At 39.6% G+C, this 24,871-nt stretch overlaps 1 protein-coding gene across 3 annotated transcripts in view; it reads left to right on the top strand.

Moving 5' to 3' along the window:
• Nucleotides 1-730: 730 nt before the first annotated feature.
• The window catches only part of SCARA5 (scavenger receptor class A member 5), a 132,099-nt gene continuing 107,958 nt past the window's right edge, over nt 731-24,871 (top strand). For 2 of the 3 annotated variants that reach the window (XM_074210016.1, XM_074210014.1), the window contains exons 1-3: nt 731-1,206; nt 9,316-9,436; nt 22,627-22,755. In XM_074210016.1, coding sequence (XP_074066117.1) covers nt 9,325-9,436; nt 22,627-22,755 — 241 coding nt within the window. In that variant the 5' untranslated portion in view covers nt 731-1,206; nt 9,316-9,324. The remainder of the gene's footprint in view (nt 1,207-9,315; nt 9,437-22,626; nt 22,756-24,871) is intronic. The other variant, XM_074210015.1, reaches the window with a different exon arrangement.

Genomic DNA, 24,871 nt, shown 5'->3' with positions numbered 1-24,871 from the left:
GTTTTCCTCCTAAATTGTAAACTCCTTGAAGGAAAAATTTCTTCTTCCCTCCCTTCCTTTCTTTCCTTATTTCCTTCCTTTCTCCCTCCCTCCTTTCTTTTCTTTCTTTTTCTTCCTTTCCTTTCTTTCTTTCTTTGCTTCTTTCTCCTTCCCTCCCTCTCTTTCCTTTCTTCCTGTCTGGATAGGCATTTAATAAATGTTTGTTGATTGATTAAACTCTCTTCTGGTGAACCCCTCCTCCCTTTTGGCCCTCCTTTGCTCTCTTGTTCATTGTTTGGGTCTTCAAAGTATTACAATATCTCTGTCTCTCCACCCTTCACCAGACTTTTGGTCCCTCAGTTGACCATAGTGGCAGGAAGGAAAGGGCTTTGGTTCTGGAGCCAGAGCACCTTGGTTACAATCCCTTATGTGACTTTGAGCAAGTCACTTCCCCTCCCTGGGTCTCAGATTCTTCTGTAAAATGAATTCCTCTGAGGACCCTTCCAGAAGAGATCCTTTTCTATATCTATAAACTTATTATGAGTATCTCCCCAGGGTCCTTCCAGATGACTTTGTTCTTGCCCTAAATTATTAAGCTCAGTTAAACATCTAAATTCCAGTCTTCAAACCACCCCTGGCTCATTCTATTATCCCCAAGTGCATCCTAGAGTAAGGCTGCAGTGCTTCTCCTTGGACACAAGAGGGGGCACATACCCTGGCCTCTGAAGTAACAGCTACTCCTCCAAGAACTTTGTAAAGCCTTCCAGCTACACTTCCCATCTCAGGACCCAGTAGAGTTGCTGGGTGTCTCCACAAAGCATCTTCTGAGCTCTGCTCTAGGTTGAAGGTGGCTGAGGACGCCAGGAAGAGCTGAAAGATTCACCAGCCATAGCCTTTGCCCAGGGTTGCTCTCCCCCATAGCTACCACTGGAGAATGCTGGGGCTCACCTATTGACTTGGCTATTCTTAAGAAGGGACCCTTATTTTGCAGGACTGTGCAGAGAAGACAAGACTAGCAAGTCTGGAGAGAGGGTCCATTGCATCTCTGCCTCTGCTTGCAATCTTTCTATGACCCGCACTGGATCTGGCTGGCTTTAGAAGATCCTATGTAAGCAATCTCTGACTCTCACTTTCCTCATTGCTGTGACAATAGCTAGTTCTGCTCCTGTCATGGCTTACTCTGGAAACTAAGGAGAACACTCTGACCTGGAGAAGAGACACCCACAGGTAAGTCTGAGACCTACTCAAAGTAGCTTGGATGTTATGTTCTGAAGGGGAGAGGAGTGATTTAGGAAATCTGGCAGAGCTCACCCTTAACTGGAGTGGGGAACACGCAACCAAGGTCCTTGGATGGTGGGTAGCAGAGCATCCACCTTCCTTACCCCTGCATTGACCAACCAGGCCAAGAGCAGCTAGTGTTTAATCCTTGAGGCCTGGTGAACACAGTGAACTAACTGCCTGGATTTGGGAGGATGATGCTTGAATTTGGCAGCTTAGATTGAGAGACAAATAAGTATGTCAGGTCAATTTGGGTTTCCTGAGAAACCATGGATTGGGATGACCTGGAGTATAACATGTAACTGCATGAACATACTACATATATGTATGAGTGCAGATGAGAAAGATATAAGATTATAGTATCCTGGATCAGGAACTAAAACATCTAAGAGGTCATTTGATTCAATCCTCACTTGTTTTACAGATGAGGAAACTGAGGCTAGAGGCTTTGCATAACATGCCAAGGTCCTACAGATAAGAGGGAGGATTTGAAGCCAGATTCTCTGACTGCAAAACTTAAAAAGACTTTTGTCTGATACCATACTGCTTCCTGTCATAGGATAGAACTTGGGAATGCATTGTTTAACAAAGGTGGCTAATCAATCAACAAGAATTTATTATGATTTATGATTCTAGGGTCAACTAAGTGATATTAAAAATATGGGGCAAAGTAATTCCATCTGTTTAGTGATGCTTCTTTAGGGGAAATCATCATTTTTGCTTGTTTTCTTTGGGTTTTATTAGTCTAATGTGAGATCCAAGGAGAAGTAACAAGTGCACCTGAGCAAAATCCTGGACCTGAGAGAAGCCCCAAGAGAGGAACAAGGCCTGTACCATTCCCCAGTTCCCAAGGGGAGCAGGAGCCATTCTCACTGATACCAGAATGGGGCTGAGAATCTGGATCCTAATTATGGAATCATAGATTTAGAGCTAGAACTTACCATCTTTCTCCACAGATGTTGGAAACTGAGGTCCTGAAAGAAGAAGAGATTTTTCCAAGGTCACTCAGGGAGTTAAGTTTCAGAGATAGGATTTGAACTCAGTCTAAGCTCTTTCTATGTTTGAACAATAAACTTCTGTCCCTGACTTTTGCCAGATGGAGCCAATATGACTTACTTAGGTGAAAGGTGGCTTTACTCAGAGGTAGAGGAAAGTCTTAAGAGGAGGAGAGAATATCATCAACCCAGATGCATTTTGTGTTTAGAAATTGTTTTGACAACAAATTTACCTTTTTAAATGTCTCAGATAGAATTTTGCCAGAGCTCATCCTTGCTGTCCTCATATTTACAAAGGGGCCCTTACCCCTTTGCTTTAAAAACTGCTGGGTTTTAATTGACATGTTTTCCCTCTATGATCTATTATTTGTTGTGTTGAAATCTCCAGTGTGAGCTTCCCTCTTTCTAAAGTATGCAATACCTACTTTTCTCTCCTAGCATTACCCCTATTTTCTGGAGAGGTTAGATGAGGCCAACCCTGGACAATTCCAATTACAAGCATAAATTCAGAAAAGCAAGAGTGCTTTAGAGGTCTTACAATCCAATTCCCTTATTTAACAGAAGAGGAAACTGATACCCAGAGAGCTTAAGAGTCTTGTCCAAGGTGCTATCCTGCTGCCACTACCTGATTCCCACCCTGTTAGTTGTCTCTGGCACTTCAGAGGGACATCCAAAGTGGTGAACTTGTGTTCCCAGGACTGGACAGTTGACAGGGACCTATCTCCTGAGAAAGTGCTGTGAAATTATAACATGTGGGAATTATTATAATTATCACCATCATGTTGTTGTTATTAATATAACACTGTTTCTTGTTGATCCATCCTTAAGAACAGTTATTTGGCCTAATCATCTGGAATGGAGTGATGATCTCAGGGTCCAAAATACCCCAAATACAACTTGTAGTAGACAGAACATTCTGATGCTTTCCTTCCAAGTTACAAACTTCCAACAGAATTGGCCCAGCATTGCCAAACTCATCTCACTGACATCTGGCCCCTTCTCTGCAAAGGTTCTCTCTCCAACACACACACACACACACACACTCTCTCTCTCTCTCTCTCTCTCTCTCTCTCTCTCTCCTCTCTCTCAGGCTGGGATGCTTTCTTGCACTGCAGCTGGAAAGTAAGAAGGAAGGGAATGATGAGGGAAAGATTCTGGGGGAGGGGAAGCAAGGGATGGCTTGCTAGTCATACTGTGATAGCAAAGCATATACCCCGGCTTCAGTCTAAATTCTAAGAAGGCAAGAAAAGGGAAAATGGGCAGTAGAGCAGATGAGGAGTGGGAGGATCCGTGTGTTTTCAGCATGTAAACACAGGAGAATTCATGAAAGCAGCTTGCTCTCCTCATTTTTAGAGATGCCCACACGTCTGATCCGGGCTCGACCTTCCCTCTGGGTGTCAGGGGCTGTTGTTCTTGGCAAAGAGAACTGGCAAGGCTGGGTTTAAAAAGAAACAAGTCTTGTGCTTTGCACTTCCAGTGCAGAGAGTGGTCAGAGAGGAGGGGTGTTTGAGTGCTGATGAAAGGAGAGAGGAGGCCCTTTCCAACTTAACCATTATGTGACTGCACAAGACCCCACCAAGCCCTCCTCCCTGGAGAAGGGGTGGAGGATTTGGAGAGAAAATGCTGATTTGTAGGAACTCTGTTTCTAGCAATCCAAGGATAAGGTTGAAGTCGGATGCCTCAGATCTTTTGGGGAAGGAGAAAAAATCATGAAAGGAATAGGATCATCATCAACAGAAATGGTTCATGGAATATCATTGTGGGAGTAGTGAGTGGGAAGAGTGATAGTACATTCAAAGGGTTGCCCTAAAGAGCTGTAGGCTAGGTCTAAGAAGACCCAACATCTAGTCCTATTCTGCCAGGACAGTTAGGTGGTACAGCAGAGCATCAGTCCTGGAGTCAGGAGGACTTGAGTTCCAAAGTAAGGGATATTTGATGATCTTCAGCAAGTAACTTAATTCTGATTGCCTCTCATCCAGGGCCATCTCCAGTTATCCTGTTTCATATCTGGTCACTAGATCCAGGCTCTGGAGGACAAAGAGAGGCAGGTGACTTAGCACAGCACTCCCTCCCTCAAATCCAAATTATGTACTTGTCATGGCATCACCTCCCTGATGTCATGGTTTTCTTCAAAAATGAAGGGACAAATATTATCATCATCAGTCCTGTTCTGCCTCAAGAAGCAAGAAATGCCTTGCTGTGACAGGACCTTAGCTTTCCATTCAATTCAGTCCAGCAAATATTAAAAAGTCCTGGAAGATAAGGAATAACATTTGGATGTAGGCCAGTGATTTTGTTACATAGGGAACTCCTGTTGGGGAAAACACTATTATACATGTAGGTCAGTACCTTGTTATCTTACTAGACAGAAGTAGGTTTTCAAGGCTCAAAGACCAGCTCTATGACTATTATGCCACATTGCCTCTTGGGCACTAGGAATGCAAAGGCAAAAAAAAAAAGGACTATCCCCTGCTCTCAAATAGTTCACCTTCTATTAATGAGAAATAACTACACAGACAAGGAAATGCAAAGTAATTTGGTCGAGGTAAAGCCACATACAACTGGGGGAGCATAGGACTTGTGAAGAGGATCCCAGAGCTAAGCCTTAAAGAGAGGCGAGGCATGAGAACATCCTAGGCATAGAGAATAGCTTGTGCAAGGACTTGGACTATCATAAGTTCCACTTACACTAGATGGGTTTGCCTAGATCACAACATGGATCTATTCTAGTTCCCAGCCTTGCCTTTGCTCCTTCCCCTTGTCGGCCAAATGCCTACCCACCCTTTAAAGCACAACTACAATGTTTCTTCATTCAGGGAGTCTTCTTTCATTTCTCCTATCCCCAGTTTCCTTCAGGTCTAAGATTCCATCTCTCTAAGGAAGGCAGTTCATCTTTCTATAGTACCTTCAAATTTCTGTCCTTAAAACATGACTGAGAGGGAGATACTGCAGGCAGGCATCAGGAAGATGCTGTCCAGGCAGTTATTGTCAGTCTTTGAGGGAAAAGAATTAGTTTAGAAAGGAGTAGTCTGGCCCCGTATCTTCCTCCATTCTCCAGGTCCAAAATGATGAGGTGATAAATGATGATCCCATAAATGACTTTACTTTAAGGGAAAAGGAATGAGACACTAAAGACCTGCCAAGAAGGAATCTATGCCTTGGATTATCCCCATTCCACAGACAAGAAAGGTGAAGCCCTTGTTTTCTTCCTCATCTATAAAGTTTGGGATGTGGATTGATGATCTCTAAGTCATCTTCCAACTTGGCCATTTGATGAGATGGGCAAAGTTGACAAGTCCATAAATAGTATTAGCTAATGAATTTAAGGAAGGAAAGCTGCACAGGAAAGAGGAGGCAAGATGGTGGAATTCAGTCCTCTGGATCCTGGTGCCAGAAGCACCTTGGGTTGGAGCTGGATGTGTGGGTTGTGGAAGAATCACAGGTTTCTGGTTCCTTTTTGGCTGGTTCACCTGAATGGAATTAGAGCAATCCTCCTTATTGGTTGCCTCATCTACTAATTGGCCATTATAACATTTCCTTGACTGCTGGAAGACTGAACTAGAAACCTCTTAAGGCCATATGAAGCTTTGGGTCTATATTTCCTGAATCATTCCCCACTCTCATGGTCAGTTTTTCTCCCTCCTAAGACATGCTCAGAAAAGGGCAGAGAGGAAGCCCTGCCCAACAATCTTTAGCTCATATTCCAGTTGCTCTCTCTCTCTGCTTGTGACCCATTGGGCCCAGAATTAGTCTCCAACTCATTCCCTGGGGTAAAGGAGGTTTTGTTCCTTCTGCCCCCCCCCCCCCCAATAGGACAGAGTGTGCTTTAAGCTAAGTAAACTCTAGGATTACTCCCAGGGCTGGAGAGTGGAAAAGGAGCCACTCCAAGGATATCAATGACCATGTGACCTAGAAACTTGACTCTTCTAAGGTCTGAGAAATCAGTGGATGGGACAGGATTGAAGAGGCTTTTCTGAATGAAGACTCCAGGCAGAGGTTGGGATGACTACTTGTTGGGGTGATGTGTTTGGGTTTCCTTTCAGGTAGGCATCACACTGTTGAGGTCCCTTCCAATTTCAAAGTTCTGTACATTCTGTCATTCAGAAATGGGGAGCTGGTGATGGAAAGATGCTGAGGCAGCTAAGAGGCACGGTGGATAGAGTGCTGTGCCTTAAGTCAGAATGACTAGACTTCAGATTTTGCCTAGAACACTTACCTGACCCTGGGCAAGTCACTTAACCCCTGTTTGCCTCTGTTTTTTCATCTGTAAAATGGAGATAATAATTGTACCCACCTCTCAAGGTTGCTGTGATGATCAAATGAGATATTAATGCTTACCAGGGTACCTAACACCTAGGAGCTATATAAATATTAGTAGCTAACTATTACTCCTCTTCCTTTTCCTATTACTATAGCAACTACTGCTACAGCTACTACTACTATTACTATCACAACAACAATTATAACTGCTACTATTGCAACAAGTGCAATTACTACTGGTACTATTATTACAACCATAATAATAATGATAAATAATAATAATTACTGAACTTGGAGTCAGGAGAGACCTAAGTTCAAGATCACAGAATCATGGGATCTTAGCACAAGAAGGGATCTCAACCACCAGCTGATCTAATCCTTGCCTAAAAGAAATTTCCCCAGGGAACCAACAGAGTAAAATTAATCCCTTTCAAGTATTTGAAGACAGCTGTTGTCCTGTTCCTTCACATCCCTTCCTCCCATGCTGGCTTCTCTTTTCCAAACTGAGCATGATCCATTCCTTCAATTGGTCACTCAACAAGCATTTATTAAGTACCTAGTGTGTCTAAGTGTTCTAGGATACAAATAGAACGAGGGAATGAAACAGTTGCTATTCAGAAAAGGCCTACATTCTAATAAGGAAACAACAAGGACACATATAAGAATATGCAAAATCGATTCAGAGGCAATCAATCCAAGGGAGTGCAATATAGAATATTGGGTAGGGAAAGCGCTAGACAATTTGGAGGATCAGGAAAATCTTCATGTAGAAGATGGTGCTTGGGCTGAGTATTAAAGGAAAAGAGGGACTCTATGAGATGAATGTGAAGAATGAATATATTCCAGGCATGGGGAATAAACAGTGGAAAGATATGTTTTAAAAAAAGCAATTTCTATTTTTATCCTGGGGCAATAGGGAGCTATTGGAATTTACTGAGTAGGGTGGTGACATGGCCAGATTTGCCCTTAAGGAAAATCACTTTGATAGCTGTGCTGGATGAACTAGAATGATAAGACCCTTAAATTAGGGAGAGAGAGAGATCAGTTAGGAAGCTGAGGCAATAATCTAGGGATGAGAGAACTGATGGGAGAGAAGGATTAAATGTGAGAGATATCATGGAAATAGAAAAGGCAAAATCCAGCAACTGATTGTACATTTGGAATGGGGGAAAATGAAGAGTTGAGACTGGGAGAAAGTGGTGCCTTTTACAGAAACAGGAAAAGAAGAGAAGTAGTTTTGGGTGTGGGTGGAGATAATGAGGTCAGTTTTAGACACGCTGAGTTTAGGATATCTCTAGACATCAAATGTGAAATGTCAAATAGACTTATGGTGATAAGAGACAGAAACTCAAGAGAGAATAGGAATTGTTTTATAGATTTATGGATCATCTTTTTAAAATTTTTATTTTATTTTTAATTTTTGGAATAAAACATGCATTTCCATAAGAATAATAAAAATATTGCACATTAAAGTGTATATCTACTATGTACAACTTGCTATTTCTTTTAAATATAATATAGTTATCATGCAAATTTCTTTTTTTCATTCACTTCTATACCCCCCCAAATAAATCCACAAGACCCAGTGAGACAGAATGTAGAAAGAGAAGAGGACCCAGGAAAGAGCCTTTGGGGAGCACTCAGAATTAGGAGACATGATAAGCCAGCAAAGGAGCCTGAGGAAAAATGGTCATCCTAGTAAGAGAACTAAAAAGAATAGTGCCATGAAATTGGTAAGTCTGTCCAAGAGAAGTGAGTGGTCAACCAATACTCAAATGGATCAGAGAGGTTAAGTATGATGAAGACTATGAAAAGATATCAGCTTTGACAATAAAGAAAACATTGGTAAATTTGGAGAGAGTGGTTTTAGTTGAGTGAATGGATAAGACTGGGAAGTCAGATTGCAAAACACTGAGGAGTGGAAGTTGAGTCAGTATAGGTCAATAACTTTCTACAGTGTGTCTGAAAAAGGAGAGATTTAAGTGACAGCTTGAGGAGGTGATAGAATCAAGAAAAAACTTTTTAAGGAAGAGATATTTGTATTTGAAAGTAGTAAGGAAGGAACTAGTAGACACAAGTCAAAAATTATCTAGAGATGCTGATCAAAGGGGAAATCTGGAGAAACCAGGAGAGAATGGAATCAAGGGCACAAAGTTGACCTTAGCAAGGAGAAGAGACAAGTTATTATAAGAAACCGGAGTAAAGAGTTTGGGATTTTTATATGAGAAGAGGAAAAAAAGGATCTAGAAGTAAACCAATCCTCATATGTCATGAATTCAAGACCCTTTGCTAACCTAATTGTCTTCATCAGGACCTTCTTCAGCTTGTCATTATCCTTCCTAAACTCTGGTTCCTAGAAGGGAATGTGATACTCTAGATAAGATCTGACAAGGGATCTTTGAGGCTATGTCTCTTCTAATGTAACCCAAAGTTGTCCTTGATTTTAAACTTCAGAGACAGTTTCCTCATCTGTACAATGAGGATTACTATGCCTGGAATATTTACTTCATAGGGTAGCTATAAGGATCAATTGAGATAATGTTTGTAAACCTATTTGTAAACCTTGAAGGATTATGTGATGTCAGTTTATGTTATTCCTGAGGAGCCCTTTATTTTGATCTGTGAGAGGATCTTAGTGGACAGAAGAAAGAGTAGAGTGTATTTTTATTTTGTAGTTTGTATTTTCATCTCTCTCTCTCTCTCTCTCTCTCTCTCTCTCTCTCTCTCTCTCTCTCTCTCTCTCTCTCTTTCTCCCCACCCTCCCTTTCCTGTTTGTTTTTCTTTCATGTCTCTCTGTCTGCAGCAGGACTCAATGGAGAATAAAGGCATGTATTTGCACAGCTTTGGGGACCGGGAGAACAGCTCCATCTTTGAGGAGACATTTGAGGGCAGAAGCCTATCCAAACTGAACCTGTGTGAAGATGGTGAGTATCCTGTTCCTATCAACTCAAGGGTGACACCAAAATCTCTGCTGGAAAGAAGTATTGGGGACCTTGTGGTTCAGGGTCTCACCTCTAATCCTGAGAATGTTGTGACTATGAGACCTAACATCAGCTTTGCTCTTGGGGCTCTGAAACCAACTTGGGGGTCAGATCCCTGATGCACATAGGGAACCTTATGTTGTGCAAAGCATTTTTGCAGGTGTTTTCATATTTAATACTCATTAGTTGTTATTCTCTTTCTCACCCCCCCCCAGTCATAGACAGCGAGTCTCCAAGAAAAAAATTGTTCTTGCCCTCATTTCTTTTCTTACTCCTCAATTACTTGCAATTTGTCTTCCTACCTCACCATTCAACTGGAAATTATTTTCTCTGAAGTTGTCAATGATGTCTTATTTGTCAAATTCAGTAGATTAATGAACATAATATCATTCAAAGAATCAAAAATTTAGAACTGGACAGGGCACTAAAAATCATACAGACCAGTTTCTAGTCCAAATTGAGGCATGGAAAAATTAAGTGACTTGCTCAAGGTCATATATGTTGTAAGTGGCAGAACTGGAATTTGAACCCAAGTCCTTCCAGCGCCAGTGTTCCTTCCTTGAACCATGCAGCCCCAAATAGTCAAGTAAATAAAAAAAAAATTATGACCACTACCCTACTGTAATTTCAAGGAGTCAGGCTAAATTTGAAAACAAATGTACCAAAATATATTTTCCCTAATGACTTCCTGTTTCCAACTTTGTTCTTTTTTCCTGAATTCTATGTTCTTGGCTACTTACTGGTTGGAAGGGAATTGGGGAATCCAGCAGAGGTGGAAACCTTGGGGAGGCAGGAGAGTTGGATTAGAGTGGCAATTTAAAACTTTGTCAAGTTAGAGTCTCAATTTTCCCTGTTCTTTTCATTTCTAAGAGGAAATTGAATGCTCTCTGATTTAGGGGAGATCCTAAATCAGCCTTGATTAGTTTTCTCCTTGCAGGTCCACAAAGCCCCAGCTAGACTGTGATATTCCCTTTTCCAGAATCCCGGTCTCAGAAAAGGGAAATAGGTAGGAGGGGGTTAATGAAAGGGAGGTTAGTGAGGGCAAGCAAGAAAGAATGACCATGGAGATTAAAGAAAAAAGAGGTAAAGTGAGGCAGAAAGGAGAGGGAGGGGACACTCAGGGCTAACAGAATTAGGACTACACATTAAGCAAAAGAGACTTAAAATATCAAAGTCAAACCAATTCAAGAAGCTTCTACTTTTCTTATAGGTTTTTCCCCTTTTGTAGGGCATTAGTTAGAGTGAGGATTAGAGTTCTGACAAAATGGAATTTAAAAAAAAACTGTGGAGAAGAAAATGGTGGCAGCTAGTGATAAAAGATAGTGTTGGACCTGGAGTCAGGAAAACCTGAATTCAAATGTGAGCTCAGACATTTTCTAGCTATGTGACCCTGTTTGCCTCCATTTTCTCATCCTTAAAATGATCTGGAGAAGGAAATGGCAAAACACTCTAATATCTTTGCAAAGAAAATCCTGAATGGAGTCACAAAGAGTCAGACACAACTGAAACAATTGAACAACATCTCTTTAGAATGGCACTCTCTTCCCTGCCATTGCTTTTGTTTCCTGCCTACCTGGATATCACCTCAGACTAATTGCTTTTGTCAGCAATGAATTTCTGTAAAACATTCAAGGAATGAAGAAGATATCAATTGATTTCAATTCAACCAGCATTTATTAAATGCCTAGTATTAGCCTGGTATTTCGGGTCACAAAGAGTTGGACATGATTGAAATCACTAACAAACAAAAGGCAACAAAAAGAAAATTGCCTTTATGATAAGATCTCCTTAGAGCAGGAGCATTTCTATGCCCTTGTTGTTCAGGGACTTAATTGCATAGCCCTGTTTAGGGCTGAGTCACCAAACTAGGTTTCTGTCTCTTCCTAACTCATGTAAGCCTAATGGGTGTCCTTTTCTCAGATAGCTTCAAAGGAAGAGGCCATTGACTATCCTCCATATCTTGAATTGGCAGGGGTTTTAGAAAGGAGGAAACTCATTTTACAGAGATGGAAACTTAGTCTTAGAGGTAATTTGCTCAAAGTCACATAGATAGCAAGGAGTAGGGCCTCTTTCCTTTTTTCATGCTATCTATAATTTTACATCCAACTTTAGAAATGAATTTAGACTTGATGAGAGGAAAAACTTCCTAACAATTAGAGTTACACAAAAGAAATGTGAATTGCTTTGGAAGGTGGTTAGTTTTTTTGAACATACTTGAAGATGACCATATGTTTGGCACCCTCTTCCCTCCTTCTACAGATCAGGCAAACTGGTCTTCTTAATGTTCCTTATACATGGGCCTCCAGCTCTCTTCTCTGACTCTTTGTACTAACTGTCCTCCATGCCTAGAGTGCCTTCCAACATCACCTGTGCCTTTCAGAATCCCTCATCTCCTTCAAAACTTCTCTCAAAGTCATTCTCTTTGGTAAAGAAAACAAACACCTCCCACATGGGAGATCTTCTTTGATTCCCACCAACTTCTAGCACCAACTTCCAGCATCTTGATCTGGCACATAGCGGGTACTTAATAAAAATGATCATCAATTTTAAAAACTATTATAGCAGAGATGCTTTTTTTTAGGTACCAGCTGATCTGTTGGTTTCTGGGATACCTTTGTGATGTGAAAACTCTCCAATTGCATGATATCTGTCCTAGCAGTTGTCATCCATATCAGCCCTTTCACTTTTTAGCCATGCCTGACTCTTCAATGCTCCTCAGTAAAGATACTAGAGAGGTTTGCCATTTCGTTGTCCAGCTCAGTTTACAGATGAGGAAACTGAAACAAACAGGGTTAATTGACTTTTTTCTTTTAGGATTTTGTTAATTGACTTTCTCAGGATCACACAGCTAGTAGGTATCTGAGGCAGGAATTGAATTTAGGAAGAGGAATCTTTCTGATTCCAGGACTGGCAATCTATCTGCTATACCATCTGACTTTCTAGAGGTCATCTAGTCTAACCCATTATTTCACAGATCAGGAAACTGAGGCCCAAAGAAGTAAAGGAATTGACCCAAGTTCTTTCAACTCCTAGATCAGTTCTCTTCTACTTACAATACACAGAAGGTCATAAACAGCACATTGAGAAAGGATAAGGAGTTGGAAGGAACCTCTAAGGTATTTATTTTATGAATGAGGAAATTAAGGCTGATGAGGCCTAATAGCACAAAATAAGTAAAGGAAGTCTAGTTGAAATCCAGCAAACTACAGATCCCGGAAGACACCTAAGGAGATGTGGTCAGGGTAAATAGAGAAAAGGGAAAAAAGAGGGGGTAAGCTTTGATAAAGTTGATTACAGGGGTTTTCCCAAAACTATTAGACCTGTAGAAGCCAAAACTGGCCATTGAAGATTATCATAGATGCTCAATATGTGGGAGCCCTAGGGAATTTAGTAGTTTATGTTGTTGTTGTTTTTAATTTGCTTCATGTCACATAGGTAGCAACTGTGAGAGATAGGATTTGAACCAAGTCCTCTCACTCCTGGGTCAGTGATCATTCCCTCTGTGTCACATAGCAGATGTTGCTGAGGAAACCATCCTTTTGGGCAAAAACAAAGAAAAATTTCAGAACCACATGGGTGTGTGTATGTGTGTGTGTGTGTGTGTGTGGGGGGGGTGTTGGGGAGGGAATTGCCAAGCAAAGTGCTGTCCAAAACAAGAGAAAGAGCTTTTGCCCTAAAGTGTGGTCATCTGTAAAATGGAGGTCTGGCTAGATTAGATGACTTCTAAGGTAGATCTATGACCTTGAACAAGCCACTTGCTTCTCTCTAAATCTCAGTTTACTCATCTGTAAAATAAGGGTTGATTGAATTAAATGGATTAAATTAAAAGAGATCCAAAGATCTCTTCCAGCTCTAATATCCTGTGAACCTAAATGTCTTTTCCTTTGGAAAAAAAAATCTAAAGAAGGAGCCATCTGGGCCTGCTCCCTATTCCCTCCTCTCCCTTTGCTTTTCCACTTTCCTCCTCTCTCTCTTTCCCCCCTCCTTTTTCTTCGTTCTTCTCCATTGTTTTCGTGCCTGTACAGCTGTGAACCCTTCCAGCCTGGCGCCAAAGGGAGGAGGAGGAAGAAGAGGCAAAAAGAAAGACGAGGAGGCTTGGGCGTGGGTGGTGTTCTGGCTAAGCCTGGCTCCCTCTCTGTATCCCCACCCCCCCCCCAAACTTTTTGAGAGCCAGAGAGAGGTGTTAGTGTCAGAAAAATATTGCAGTCATTGCTTCCCTTGAGCCCCATCCCCATCCACAGGGCTCGTGACATCACACAACCCAGACTGCAAATGAGAACCTTGTAGTGGTAATGAATTGCACATGGTCCCTGAAACTGCAAACTGCCTGCAAAGAGACAGCCTGTTGAGCTTGGCAACTGGACTCCCTTTCCAAAATGGCTCCATAAAATCAAATGATTCTCTTAGGAATCCTGATATCTATCATCTAATCAGTTAGGACACACCCTCCCCTTCCATCTCCCCTCACTTTTACATGACTGACCACTAGTGGGTTGGCAACTGAGAAAGATAAGAGCTAGAAGGAACCTTTGGTCCAAAACTTCATTTTAGTTATCAAAGAAGTAAAGGCTTGGGAAGGGGAAATTAGTTGTCCAAGGTCACATTCTAATAAAATGAGCTCAGAGTTAAATGGAGTTTTGCAGAGAAGTTTATATCCATTATCTCCTTTGATTCTCACAACAAACCTGTGAAATAACTGCCTTGTTTCTTTCTTTCTCCATTTGTTTGTTTTGCTCTCTTTTTTCCCCTCTCTCTCTCTCTCTCTCTCTCTCTCTCTCTCTCTCTCTCTCTCTCTCTTTCTTTCTTTCTCTTTTTCTTCTCTTACAGTAGATTTTGGGGGGATTTTACAGGCCCCAAATCACTCTGGCTCTCCTTGATTGACCAACAATGGATTTCAGAGAACAATTGTTTTCTGTTTTGGTCAGAAACCCTGACAATCTTCCCCTCCTAGACTGTTTTATTTTTTTTGGGGGGGGGGGCTATGCAAAAGATCTCCTTGATTCTTTTTTTTTTTTAGAGTTGCAGGATAATTATTTTATTTTATTTTTTTAATTTATTTTTTATTCTCATTTTGTACAAATGTTTTTTTTACATTAATAAAATATACTTGTTTACAAGTAAACAAAATACCCCTCCCCCCATGAATATAGATAGACTTGCTTGGGCAAAAAAGTAAAGGGGAGAGAAAAAAAATTAAAATTAAAAAAATAATAGTAATAATTGTAGGTATGGCTAGGTGGCGCAATGGACGAAACACCAGCCCTGGAGCCACGAGCACCCGAGTCCACATCCAGCCTCCTAAACCCAATAATCACCCAGCCATGTGACATGTCCTTGATTCTTTTCTTTCTCTCATGCCTTAATCTCTGAGATACCCTGAGGTGTTTATCCCCCCAACATTTTTTTTTCTTCTTCTTTCTTCATTCCTGGTGGAATGAAGGCCATTCTTGGCCTCTTTGCCTCATCTTTCTCTTAACTAACCTTAATGACTAAATGGACATTGCTTCAGGAAAACTGTGATCTTGGAAAGACCAGTCTTCAAAAAGTCAATATCTCTCTCTGTATCCAGGATCATCTCAAGTCACCTTGCTCCATATCAAGATAATGGACCCATATGGTTCTGGAGGAGAAAAAAGTGAGGCTAGTGACTTTGCACAGCACCCCTTTACTGGAATCTAATTACTTGAATCACTTGCATGTCATGGTATTCTACAAGAATGAAGGACAAACAACAACATCAACATCTCCACTTTTCAGGGGAGTCAAATGAGTGTCAGAGAAACCCAAGGTCACACAACTAAAAAATGTCAAAGACTAGTTTTGAACAAAAGCTTCCTGACTCCAAGACTAGCTCTCTGTGTCTTTAGGAATTGACTGAAATGGAATTTGTCCCTGTTGCTCTGACTTCAAAACTAGTGCTCTGTGATCTCTAAATATTTCATCCATTTAACACCAACCATTTCCATTCTTCTCTCCCCTTCCTGCTTTCCTTTTCTATTTTTTGCTCTTCCTTTCCTTTTTATCTTCTTTGCTTCTGCCCATATTTTCTGAAAGGATGCACAAACTTCTTTTAGTCTGATGGAAGAACTCGGAGCCAACAAGATTTGAGATTGAATCTCTCTTTGGGGATAGGACTTGGTAAAAGTCTAGGGTAGGAGTATCCAAGTTTTTTGTTTTTGTGTTTTTTTCCTTTTTTGAGCAAATGAGATCAGCTCAAGGAGAGAGAAAAATATGTTCTTATAGAGATGGAAACTGATATTAAGAGAGATAGCATGGTGTAATTGTTATAGAAGGCAGTGTTAGTATGACCTGGGTTCAAATTATATTTCTAATACTTACTAGTTGTGCAGCTGATAAGTATTTAATCCTTCTGAAATCTAGGCATCACTATAAGATACATACTAAATTATGGATACATTGGAATCTGTCATAATGGATGGACCTCCCAGATAGCTGCAAGTATAGATCCATGGATGGACTGCTGATCAATAGTCAACTGAATAAGGAAAGAGACATCACTGCTAACTGTACTAGCTTCTTGGAAAGTCAATAAACCTTGAGTGATAGAATTTGAGAAACCAGGAATGAAGAAGACAGCCTTAACCAGCTTAGAGATCTACCAAACTAAGGCTACAAGATTCACCTAACAGGGCCTGCTGGTCTAGGACCTTATAACTGTTCTAAGGTTTTTAGAGTATCTTGTATTTTAATGAGTATTTTCTCCCCTTTTCTCCTACTTAATTACCACTAGAGGGCAGGATTTCTTCTGTAGGTGGAGCCATGGAATCCAGGGAAATCTAACAAAGTTTTTCCAGGTTTCTCCTAAGTATTTTTGTATAAAATGCATTCACAGGAGGACCTTTGATTCATTGTGTATCTGTCCTTTTCTTCCTACATGAATGAGAGAGATAAAAATGCAGTTTCCTGAAGTTTGAAGCCTTGATGTGATTTGCTTCTATTAGAGACAAAGCATCTTGAGATAGCAATGAGATAGCAATCAATCAATCAATCAATCAACATTCATTATTAACCATCTACTCTGTGCCACAGACCATGCTAGGGATATATATCACTGGAGAGCAAGAAAGAATTCAGAGGACAAAACTCTCTTAGGAATCATCTGTTCAAGGGCTGAGTGGGACACTCATCTTCTCCCCCTTGTCCAAGGTCCTGATTCCCAGGTCAGCACTTCAGCCTCCTAATCTATTCAAAATTAGAATGAATGAATGGAAAAGTGTTTTAGGAATTTTCTATTTGCTAGGCACTGTACTAAGTTTTGGAGATACAAATACTTATATTTTACCAAAGAAGATAGTGCATATAGGAGAGTAAAGGCAAAGGAAGGGAATTTTGGTCTGGAGAGTCCAAGGATGGTCAGAGTTAATGTTTAGGACAGTCAATTAACATGGTCTTTCTAGAATAGAAAGTACTATTAATTTGATAGTTGAGTCCAAAGCAAGAGAAGAAAAGGGAGTGGAGGGTTGGGATGGTAAGGTATATACTTGCTTTCAGGCAGATTTCCAGTTGACCTGAGTGGTATGTGAAGGGGAAGCCTGCTCTGAAGTCTGGAGTCATTTAGAAATAGGGGGCTAATATGCACAAAGTCATGAATCAAAAAAAGTAGAGCTTCTAGCAAAGATTAGTGGGTTAACTTCTCTAGGGACTCGGGGGTATGCCTTCTGTAGGTCCAGTGTGTAGAGCTACAGCTCTAGAATGGAAAGTTCTGATCTAGGTGGGGAAGAAGTAGGATGATGTCAGAAAGTAGAATTCAAGATGATGGAGTAAATAGATGGATATTTTATATTACTGCATCTTAGAGAAAAATTGCTAATCTCCTATTTTGGAAAAACATCATAAAGAAGATGGGATTTGAGGAGAACTTTCAAGAAATACAGGGATGTGTGGTATTTGAACATTAGTGGATATTATGAGGCATAACATCATCTATTTTGGTTCCCTCTTTACTACTACTAACTAAAAGATAAAAGAGAAGGAAAGATTTTTCTGCTATACCCTTTGGTTCTTTCATTTCCTCCTTCATTCTTTTCAGTAGCTCTGTGAGTAGGCAAAGATATTTAAGTTGTAACCCATGATCTCTTGGACCTTCCTGTAAAGTCATTCCCTATCAATTCTTTTCTTCATTTGCTTCCAGATGTCCCACTCTGACCATTCAGTCCATATACACAAGCAAATCAGTGCACACACCTAGATGAGACACAAGCAGAACCTCACAAATCTTAGCCTTAGGACGTTAAAATATCATTGCTTTTAGTCCTACTGCCCATTCTGTTGTTACCTACACTGCCACTCCCCTTTATGTCACAGTTCTTTCCATTTAGCTTTTGACCATTACTTGGGGGTTACAGTTTTGGAGTCTTCATGCTAGTTCTTTTATAAGGTTTCAGATCAAATTTAGGCCTAGAAAAAAAGGAATGAAAGAATGCCTACTTTTAGGGTCTCTTGGGAAGGAATTATGGAGTGAAGCTGGGATCTACCAAAAGTGAGATGAGATGATTTTCTTCTTCTTATCACTTGCCTCCCTCTGCTCATTGAAAATTCTCCAGAATTAGGAAGATTTACTCTAGCTGATCTTCAACATAGGCTCTGTAGAGGTTGTCCCTCTTCTTGGATTAGGCATTATTATCAGTTCACTTTAACCTCTTTCTTTATTATAGGTCAGTCATTTTCAGTCATGTCCAAGTCTTTGTAATTCCATTTGAGTTTGTTTTTTTGTTTTTTTAGATTTTTGCAAGGCAAATAGGGTTAAGTGGCTTGCCCAAGGCCACACAGCTAGGTAATTATTAAGTGTCTGAGACCAGATTTGAACCCAAGTACTCCTGACTCCAGGGCTGGTGCTTTATGCACTGCGCCACCTAGCCGCCCCTCCATTTGGGGTTTTCTTGGCAAAAATACCAGAGTAATTTGCTATTTCCTTCTCCAGTTCATTTATAGAAACTGAGTCAAACAGGCTTAAGTGATTGCCCAGGGTCACACAGCTAATAAGTGTCTGAGGACAGATTTGAGCTCAGGTCTTCCCGATTCTACAGCAGGTGCTCAATCCACTGAGCCACCTAACTGCCCTTCTCTTCTTACAGGGTCATAGATTTAGAGTTGAAATTTCAGAGGTCACCCAGTACAGTTTTATCATTTTACAGATGAAGACACTGAGGACCAAAAATTATTATTCATAAAATTCCCAAGTTTAGCAATGAAAGATGTCCTTGAAAGGAAATATGCTTTCTCTGGAGAGTTCAGGATTTCATAATAGGATATACAAAAGTTCATGCTATTCTTTTTTTTAACTGTCTGTGGAGAAAGAATTTCTTAAAAATTTTTTGTCAAACAATTTAAATTATTTTCAATGTACATATGGATATAACTAGAGAGTATTAATCCTATATATACTGCTTGGGAAGGGGACTAATTAAATGTTGTTAATAATAGCACAAATTTATGAAGCAATGAAGCACTTAGTCATTTGAATTTCACAACAGTCCTGTGACATGGTTCATACAAATATTACACCCATTTCAAAAATGAGGAAACTGAAGCTTAAGAGGTTGTTGGGATTTTTTTTAAAGCTATGTCTTGATCTTTTTTGTATCCCTAGAATACTTTAGGACTTAAATGATTGTCCTAGTTGAAGGGATCTCAGAACCCAAGAAAAAGTGAAATGACTTACCCAAAATCACAGAGTGAGTTAGTGGCAGAGCTGTGTTGACTATGGATTCAGTGTTCTGTCCATCACATCTTGCTGATATTTAATAGAATAGAGCAGGGGAAGTTAAGAGCAAGCTAGTCAAGTAGAGAGCTCTGAATACTAACAGATAATTTTATATTTGATCCCAGAGGTGAAAGGAAGTCACTGGAATTTTTTGAGCAGGGAATGAACATGATCAGACCTGAATTTTAGGTTCACTTTGATATAGTGGAGTGTGGACTAGATTGAAGAGGAACTTGAAACGAGGGCCTGCACTCAGATGCTATGAAGGTCGTAATGACAAGACTTAGCCACTGATTGACTGGGGGGAGTGGGACAGGAGGGTTGAAGAATCAAGGACAGCTGGGTTGCAAACCTGTGTGACTGGGAGGATGGTGGTATCCTCAACAGTATTAGAAAAGTTAGGAATAAAGGTGAGTTTAGGGGAAAAAAATTAGTCTTGCCTATGTTGAGTTTAAGAAGTATACAGAGCATCCAGTTTGAGATGTCTAGAAGGCAATGGAGATGTGAGACTGGAGGTCAGGGAGAGATTTGTTAAGGTTCACATAGTTACTAAGTTTCTACAACAGGATTTGAGTTCAGTTGTCATGACTCCAAATTAAATTCTCTTTTCACTATTCCATACACTACTTCATACTACCATATACTACTTCACTACTGCCCACTTCTTCACATTGCTGTATACCATTTCACACTATTACACACCACTCCACACTATTATATACCACTTGACACCATTATCTACTACTTCTTACTTCCATACAACTCTACACACTTCCACCCACCACTATTTACCACTTTACACCACTATACACCACTAAACACCTTTATACCTCTATACACCACTATATACCTCTTTATACTATTTCTCAGAAAAATCAACCCATAAATATTCATTAAACAACTAATATATGTTAGACACTACACTAGGTTCTTAGATACAAAGGAAAAAGTCAAATAGTCTCTGTCCTCAAGGAGTTTACAAAAAGACAACAGGTACACTCATAAAATAAATTCAAGATCATTTTGTGGGTGAGGTACTAGTAGTTAGGAGACTTAGAAAAGGTCTCATACAGGAGGTGGCTCTGGAGCTGAACCCTGAAGGAAAGTAAGGATTCCAACAGACAGAAGGGAAGAAGGAGAGCATTCCAGACAGGGAGACCCATCTTTGCCAAGGCAGGGAGGCAGAAGATGGAATGTTTGCATGAGGAACTGCCAGAAGCCTAGCTTGGCAGAACCATCGAGTGCATGAAGGACAATAATGTATAATAAGTCTTGAAAGGTAGGGTGGAACTAGGTTGTGAGGGACTTTAAATGCCAAACAGTGAAAAAAAGCTGCCTGCAAAGACTTTTGTTCAAAACCATAGAGAAGGCCTAGAGTCTTGGACAAATGACCAACAAACCTGACACATTAAGAAAAGCCTGGATGAATTAGAAAGATGTATTCTTTTCAAACCTTGGGGAGAAACCATGGTTAGATCAAACAGCAATTGGTAACAATTGAATTTAGGGAGTGATAATTGTATAGTGCTTCAAATCACAAATCCTATTTAAGTCTTCTTTAAATGGTAATTTATTGATGATATTCCATAATGGCAATGCTTGACTATTTAATAGAGTGCTATGTATTTTTTGTATTTCTAAAAAGGCATAATTACACACCTCTTCTGTGTCTCTTTACTAACTGATTCAGACCACAAGGTCATTACCAAGTCGTCACCATCCATCTATCCAGTGGCAGCTTGACTTAACTGTGAGAAAAGAACTTAGGGGACATCAAATAGCTTCTGAGGAGGAGTTAGTCTGGGACCCTAAACTTTCCAATAATTGGAATCACTAAATCATAGACCCAGAATTGTAAGGGACCTCAGAGATGATCTAGTCCAATCCTTCATTTTATAGATGAGATCGATAGGATCCCACCCAGAGAGGTTAAGTGACTTGCATAGGGTCCATAGTAAATAAATTTCAGAGCTAGAATCAGGACTAGATTCAATGACACAAATATTGGTTTTGCCAATATTGTTTTTAAAAATTATTTTTATTGATCCCTATTGCTGCCATACCATGTTCAGATTTGAATATATCCATCCCCCTCACCTACTCTGTAAGCCATCCCTTGTAACTAAAATTAAAAAACAAAAAGGAGGAAAAATCAGTTCAGCAAAATCAACCAACACTTTCACAATAATTGAAAGTATTTACACCCCATAGATTCCCATCTCTGCAATGAAGGGAAAGAGATGGCATCATCATCTATTTATTTGTTTGTTTTTTAACATTTGTTGAACATCAATAAGGCTTTGCAGAATATCTAAATTGACAGCATCCCAGCTATGTGGGTTTAATTTCTGGAGAGGAAGCTTTCTTGGCATAGTGAGGCTATGAGAGAGCCCTGGGTTGGATAGCAGAAAACTTGGCTTCTTATCCTGTCTCTTTTACTGACTCCATAACTTCGAACAAATCACTGAATATATCTGAGCCAGGCTCCTCAGGTAGAAAGTGAAAGGGTCTCACTAATGTCACTGCCAACTTTAAAGATTCTTTGACTCTTCCTTTTGAAAACTACCAAGATTATGCGAATTTGTAGAGGGTAGAATGATGTTGTTTTCCTTTCAGTCTAATCTAAACTTCCCCTCTCCCCATGTAGAAGAGAACAATGAAGCTTTGTAAAGGTTGATACAAGCTCACTGAAGTCTTTTGCTATTGTATGAACTGGCATAAGAAATATCTATGTCACGGAAGCAAGGGGAGGGCAAAAAGAGGTAGGAAGTGAAAGAAGAATGGAGGGAAGAAAGGAGAAAGAGAAAAAGAGACAGAGAAAGCAGAGAGATAGAGGCAGAGGCAGAGAGAGGAAAGAAAGGGAGAAGAAAGGAGAGAGACAAAGAAGGGAAAGAGGAGGCAGAGAGAGAGAGAGAGAGAGAGAGAGAGAGAGAGAGAAGGAAAGGAGAGAAAGAAGAAAGGAAGGAGAAACAGGAGAGGGGGAGGAAGGGAAGGAGAGAGATGATAATTATGTTATGCTCACAAAAAGATCTGCATGGATATCACAAAAGTGTAGTTGTAGTGTACATATGTCAGAGGGGTTTTTGTAGAAAGGTAAGTGTGTGACATGAGACACTCATGGAAAAGATAAAAAAAAACACCATCCTCCCTTCTTTGCAGTTGATGATTACAGATTTAGAACATTCATACACTACTATACTCCATTGATATGTTGATAGCTTTTCTGAAATGCTTTTTTACTTTCTTTTTTATGACAGATGGTTCATTGTGGAGGAGAGGGAGAACATGAAAGTGTTGTTAAATTTTGAAAGTTAAAAATTAATTTTTCAAAAAGAAACAAGGCTCATGTAATTTTCTTATCTTCTCTCCACCCCATCCCCTTTTCTTTTCCCCTAACTTTGTTTCCCAGGTCCTGCTAGTAAGAGGAGATCAGGAAATTGTTGTGCCCAACTTGGATCCTTGTCCATGTTGAAATATGCTGTTGTTGGTCTCTATCTGCTGGTCTTCCTGATTCTTGTGGGCATCTTCATTCTGGCAGGTAAGAGTCAACTTTGCTACCATATACATTGGTAAGAACAAAGAGACACAGCCATAAATGTACATCAGTAGAACCAGAAGAATGCAAGCTCCTCAAGGGCAGGAATTGGTTTGCTTTTGTCTTTGTATGCTTAAATTCCAGCACTGTACCTGACTTTTCACAAATATTTGTGGATTGATTAACTCTTAGGGGACCCAGCATCGATGACTTCAATTCAGCAAATATTTATTGAATGATTCACATGTTATAGATACAGATATCTTTAAGGAGCTCATATTTTAATGGACTTCTACTGCTTTATCTTCTCTCCATTATTCTGCAGCCCCATACAATCCACTTGACTTTTCCTGTACCTTAGTTTCTCCATGTATAAAAATAGCAACAACAAACTAAAAAACAAAACAATAACAACAAACTAAAAAACAATGCAGTTAGCATTAGAGGATTTTTCTTTACATCTGCAGGATGCATTTCAGTTTGCAAAATCCTTTCATAGACCTGGGAAAATTTGTATAAATTGATCCCGAGTGAAGTGAACAAAGCCAAAAAAGCAAATTACATAGAAATGATAGCAATGTAAATGAAAAGAAAATTAAAAGGAAACCCAACTCTAAGTTGATCCTAGATTGCAAATAATGAATATACCTCCTTCCTTTTGATAAAGAAATGACAGTCATTTAGAGTACTATGTTATATACATTGTCAAATATGGTCACTATATCTGCTGTTTTTACTTAATTGGGTCTTTCCAATTACAAAGGAAGATTCAATGTAGAGAGAGAGGAGATAGGATGAATGGATGGTATTTCCAGAAATGATTATGATATAAAAACAGAAGGCAGCAATAATATTCATTTTTAAAAGTACAACATCAGAACAATATGCAAAATGACTACCATGAATTAAAAGAACTCTCAAAGTTCAAGTCTACCTAATTGTTAAACAATTAAGTTAATAAATAATGGAAGCAAAACTAGAGCCTTGATCTTCTTACTCCATGTGATTTTTTAAAAAAGTTAACTGTTTAAGTGATCCTCTCTCTCTTTTTTTAAGCATTGCTGTCACTTACTAATGAGTTAAACCCCCTTTATCAACCCAAAGAAATTTCTCTTGGAACAAAGAAACATAAGAAAAATAAACCATTACATTAACCTGTCTGACAATCCATGTGCACTCAGCACCTATGGTTCCCCACCTTGTTCATGAGAGGAGGGAGGTTTGTTTCACTGCCAATTCATTTTTGTTTTTGTTTCTACAGCACAGCACAGTGTGCCTGGCATAGTTTAGACACTTAGAAAATTCTCTTTGACTTGATGACATGATTGCTGTAACCTAGGAATTTTTTTAAAAAAACCAATTTACAAACAGGTTTAATTATATTTTTGATAACTGATGATACCTAACATTTCATGACATATTTACAAAATGCTTTACATATATTTTCTCATTTGATCCCCATAACAACCGTGTGAGATAGATGCTACTGTTATCATTCCTATTTTACAGTTAAGTAAACTGAAGCTCAGAGAGGTGAAATGATTTACTGATGGTCACATAGCTAATATCAAGGGCAGGACTGAAAGCCTAGTCTCTCCTGAATCTGAGTTCAATGCTCTTTTCACTTTACCACATTTCTTCAAGAAAATATATACCACTCATGAGAAAATGAGCTGAAATGAGATAATGGATCTTTATTATTTTTTCTAGTCAGAGTCTGAATTTGAAGTAATCTATCCACAATGTTTAAAAACTGTTCTTTCTTAGACCTAATGATATGTGATGGCAAGGTAGATGATTGTGTTTAGAGGTGGGAATGGGGGAAACTCTTTCTTGTATAATGGGATTAAACCCATGGCTCTGTCTAATTAATGATAGTCTTCTAAGTCACAGACAATAATTCAATTAAATTCAATCTTAAGCACCTACAATGTACCAGTTACTGACCTGGGTTCTGGGCATGAAAGAGAAAAAAGTCTCTGCTCTCAAGGTGTCCCAGACTTTAAAGTCTGCAAAGTGCTATCTATCTCTATCTCTGTCTCTATCTCTATCTCTCTAAATCTATATCTATTTCTATATCTATAGTTATATCTATATCTATATCTATATCTATGCCATC

The sequence above is a fragment of the Macrotis lagotis genome, chromosome 1 (genome assembly GCF_037893015.1).
Source record: "Macrotis lagotis isolate mMagLag1 chromosome 1, bilby.v1.9.chrom.fasta, whole genome shotgun sequence".
NCBI classification, from domain to species: domain Eukaryota; kingdom Metazoa; phylum Chordata; class Mammalia; order Peramelemorphia; family Peramelidae; genus Macrotis; species Macrotis lagotis.
The sequence above is the reverse complement of the archived record's forward strand: the minus strand, read 5'-3'. Positions and strand labels throughout refer to the sequence as shown.